Here is a 4,487-nt window from a genome sequence, read left to right on the forward strand (position 1 = left end):
TCTTATATAATTTTATGTATTTATTTATTTAGCTGTGTTTTCTTTTCTTTTCTTTTCTTTTTTTTTTTAAATCACATTTCTTCAGAATTATTTATTTATTTATTTATTTTAGGCTGGAGTGCAATGGCGCGATCTCAGCTCACCGCAGCCTCCACCTCCTGGGTTCAGGCAATTCTCCTGCCTCAGCCTCCTGAGCAGCTGGGATTACAGGCACGTGCCACCATGCCCAGCTGATTTTTTGCATTTTTAGTAGAGACGGGGTTTCACCATGTTGCCCAGGATGGTCTCGATCTCTTGACCTTGTGATCCACCTGCCTCGGCCTCCCAAAGTGCTGAGATTACAGGCTTGAGCCACCGCACCCGGCCCCTTCTTTTCTTTTCTTTTTGAGACGAAGTCTCACTCTGTGGCCCACGCTGGAGTGCAGTGGCACAAGCTTGGCTTAGCACAACCTCCACCTCCCAGGTTCAAGAAATTCTTGAGTCTCAGCCTCCCAAGGAGCAGGGACAGTTTGCCATGGTATCTATGCCACCACACCCAGGTGATTTTTGCATTTTTTTGTAGTGACAGAGTTTTGCCATACTTCCCAGGCTGATTGCCGACTCCTGAGGTCAGGCAATTCACCCACCTTGGCCTCCTAAAGTGCTGAGATTACAGGCTTGAGCCACCTCCCCTGGCCAATACAATTTTTAAACTAACTTTTTTTTTTTTTGAAATCTGCATATCTATTTTATTTCCGTTAGAAAAATATTATCTATATAACATTTTGGTCCACTTTCTTCTCCTTGACCTCAAATATAACACTTTAATTTTACTCAGGAAAAGCAGAATCACATACCTGACATGAGAATTAAATTGTTCACATCATTAGTTTGAATTGGATATGTTCTTGATTATTTCTCAGGAATAATAAGTCTTCTTTCCTGCCTGTTATTTCTCTTTTATTTATTGAGTAACTACGTAATAAGTGTCTCTTTCCTGTATTCAGGAATACAGGTGCACACAGGTGTAATTTAAAACAGTAACTGGATTCTTTAATCTTCAGTTCATGTTCAACTCTCCCTATTATATGGTATTTCCATAATAAGATCAGATATTCATCAAATTCACACTGTCATCAATATTGTGAAAATTAAAATGTTAATTAAGATGTTATATCAATTGTAAAAGTTAAAATGTTAAAAATTCCAGACTACACAGCACTGCGCCCACTTATAGTGATGCTGTTGTCAGAGGTCCTTGGACAGCTACTGCTTCAATTTCAATTCGGGCACCTTTGGGCAAAGCAGCAACTTGGTAAGCAGCTCTAGCAGGAAAATTACTCTTCAAATACTGTTTGTAGATTTCATTGACAGTATTGAAGTCATTTATGTCAGCCAGAAGAACAGCTGTTTTCACCACATGAGTGAAGTCGCAGCTTGCAGCTTTCAGAATTTCACTCATGTTTTTAAGAGCTTGTTTAGCTTCTTCTGCCACCCCTCCTGACACAAGCTGAAGGGTCCATGCCTATCCGTCCTGAAATGTAAACGGTCCTGTCGGCTAACACAACTTGGCTGCAGGGTCCGGTGGCACCTGGGGCTTTCGCGGTGCTGATCACCCTTCCGATCAAGGACGACTTGGCTAAGACTTTCCTCCTGCGGCCCTTTCTTCTTCAGGAGAAGAAGCCCCCGAACTACCCCTTCTTGCTTCTCACTGGACTGACCAACCCTTGCAGCGTCTATGCCGCAAGGCGCCCGCAGGGACCTAAACTAACTTTTATTTTTTATCGCAGTTGTGCAGGTAATGTTTTTTAAAGCCAAATAATTCTATAAGGCTTATTTTAAAAAAGCAGCTTCCTCCACCTAAATTACCACACCTCAACCAATTGATAAGAACTGTTTTTCAGTCTTACTGGGTGCCGGGAATTGCGCTAAATAATTTTCCCAAGTTACATCATTTCATCTTTACACCTAGCACAGGAGGTAAATACGTTCTCTCCCAGCTTGTTACGAAATTTGGCTGAAGAAGCGACTTCTTACCACTAGGGGGCAGACCTGGGCCGGAAACCCAGGTTACCTGACTCCAGAGGCAGGCAGAAAAACTTGAGCCTCAGCGGTTCTCAAAGCATGGTCCCCACGCAGCAGGATGGCGTCGCTGGGGACTTGCTAGGCAGGCATGCTGTCGGCCTGCCCGCCACCTGGCCGACTTGGGACCTCGGGCTGGGCCCAGCCGTCTGAGTTGCAATCAGCAGTGAGGAGACACAGAGACCCCACCGATTGACCACTGGGCTCTCTCCTCGACAGCCGGCTCCCCTTCCTGCCCAGGGCCCCTTCCATTTCCCCCTTCCCCTGACTTCAGTGACAGCCCCATCTGCCTGCTGGACGCAGATGAGAGCCACTGGAGATGCTGCCCTGCCCCTCCCAGCTTCAGGGACCACCCAACTGCCCCCAGCGCCAGTCAGCAGCATGGCCTCAGGGTGCCCGGGTGAGGGCCGAAGCCCCTCCCTCACAGTGGGTGGAGGTCTCTGGTCCGCAGTCCAGTCGGGGCTCTTGTGAGTACTGAAGAATCTGGAGTTGGGAGGAGGCGGAATGTGAGGGGAAGGCCTCATGTCAGAGGGGTGTTTCTGGACTAGAATGGGGCGGGTGAGAGAGTTAGGAAACGGGGTCCCAGGTCAGGGGAGGAAGGAGCACCCAGGGTCCGGTGGGAAACCCCCAGGACTGTCCTCCTGAGGGGTTTTTCTGAGCAGACTGCGTGTGCCCCAGTCCAGTGTCTTGGAAACAGCAGGTGAGGTGTCCCCCCTCCTTCTCCCCTCCTGAAGCTGGGGGGCCCCTCTGCCCTGGGTTGCTTGCTCTGGACTTTGAAGTTGGCTGGGCCCAGTTGGATCTGTGTTCCCGGAGACCATGAAGGACCTGCCCTGCTGGGTGGCCTAAGACCCATTAACATACAGGCCCAGGGCCTGCGGAATCCACCCAGCCACTGGGTTTGGAGCTGGGCCCCTCAGGGGCTCGCCGAGGAGGGGCAAAACCAGGACACCAGAGCCGGGCTGATGGTTGAATTCATCTGGTCTAGATGTCAGCTGTTTCAGATGGAGTCATTTCATTTGGTAACTCTGCCATTTCATTTGGCTCTCTTGTGGGAGTTCATTTAAAACATCACTTACAGCTGGTTGCAGTGACGCACGCCCGTAATCCCAGCACTTTGGGAGGCCGAGGCGGGTAGATCCCTTGAGGTCAGGAGTTCGAGACCAGCCTGGCCAATATGGTGAAACCCTCTCTCTACTAAAAATACAAAAATTCGCCAGGCATGGTGGCAGGCACCTGTAATCCCAGCTACTCGGGAGGCTGAGACAGGAGAATTGCTTGAACCTGGGAGGCAGAGATTGCTTTGAGCCAAGATCACGTCACTGCAGTCCAGCCTGGAAGACAGAGTGAGACTCCATCTCAGAAAAAACAAAAACAGAAACGAAAAACAACGTACTTTCCAGCCAGACTTCTGGCCCTTTGCCTTCCATGACCCCCTGGCCTGACCAGGCAGTGCCCCTGCGGCTTCCACCTCCACCCCATGTCCACCTCCAGCTAAGCTGCAGGGGCGGCCACAGATCCAGGGTGAGGAGGCTGCTCCTCTCTCCCGGCTTTGAGAAGATGAACGTGCAGCTGCAAGGTTGGGGACAGGGCCTGCTGTCCTGGCAGGTCTCTCCAGCCCTAGCCCAGGCCCAAGGTTGCCTGGTGTCTTCTCAGGAACCAGCTGGCAGGGCACTTGTATTTTCCAGCTGGGAAACAAGTGGAATAAATACCAAGCCTATGAATGTTAGGAATTTCCAAATTAAGTTCATTACCGAGCTTTAGAGGGTTTACTTTGGGCCCCCAATTCCCGCTCTGATGGGTTGAATTGCAGTCCTTGAGGGCTCTTTCCCGCCAGGTCATTCCAGTGCCAAGGCCATGGTAGGCAGGCAGCAGGTCCCCAGTCAATAACCCACACCACGGCTGCAAGACTCCTTTTGGCTTTTTTTTTTTTGAGGCAGAGTTTCATGACGCAATCTCGGTTCACTGCAACCTCTGCCTGCCTCCCAGGTTCAAGCAATTCTCCTCCCTCAGCCTCCCGAGTAGCTGGGATTACAGGCGCCTGCCACCGTGCCTGGCTAATTTTTGTATTTTTAGTAGAGATAGGGTTTCACCATGTTGGCCAGGCTGGTCGTGAACTCCTGACCTCAAGTGATCCACCCTATCTGCCGGCCTTGGCTTCTCAAAGTGCTGGGATTACAGGTGTGAGCCACCGTGCCTGGCCTTTTTTTTTTTTTTTTTTTTTTTTCCCACTTTGAGACAGTGTCTCACTCTGTTTATACAGGCTGGCAGGCTGGAGGCAGTGCTGGATCTCTGCTCACTGCAGCCTCCACCTCCCAGGCGCAAGCAATCCTCCCACCTTAGCCTCCCAAGTAGCCGGGGCTATAAGGGCACACCACCATGCCCAGCAAATTTTTTTTTTTTTGTAGGTTTTGCTGTGTTGCCCAGGC

General features: G+C 50.1%; 1 protein-coding gene across 1 annotated transcript; it reads right to left on the reverse strand.

Moving 5' to 3' along the window:
* Nucleotides 1-697: 697 nt before the first annotated feature.
* LOC116551552 (reactive Intermediate Deaminase A, chloroplastic-like) lies at nucleotides 698-3,488 on the reverse strand. The gene is given in 4 exon segments (XM_032277700.1): nucleotides 698-1,493; nucleotides 1,495-1,647; nucleotides 2,251-2,605; nucleotides 3,455-3,488. Coding segments are annotated over 4 exon segments (825 nt in total). The 3' UTR covers nucleotides 698-1,210.
* Between the last annotated feature and the right edge of the window lie 999 nt (nucleotides 3,489-4,487).

This window comes from Sapajus apella, unplaced genomic scaffold, assembly GCF_009761245.1.
Source record: "Sapajus apella isolate SASKATOON/1434 unplaced genomic scaffold, GSC_monkey_1.0 scaffold10, whole genome shotgun sequence".
Lineage (NCBI taxonomy): Eukaryota > Metazoa > Chordata > Mammalia > Primates > Cebidae > Sapajus > Sapajus apella.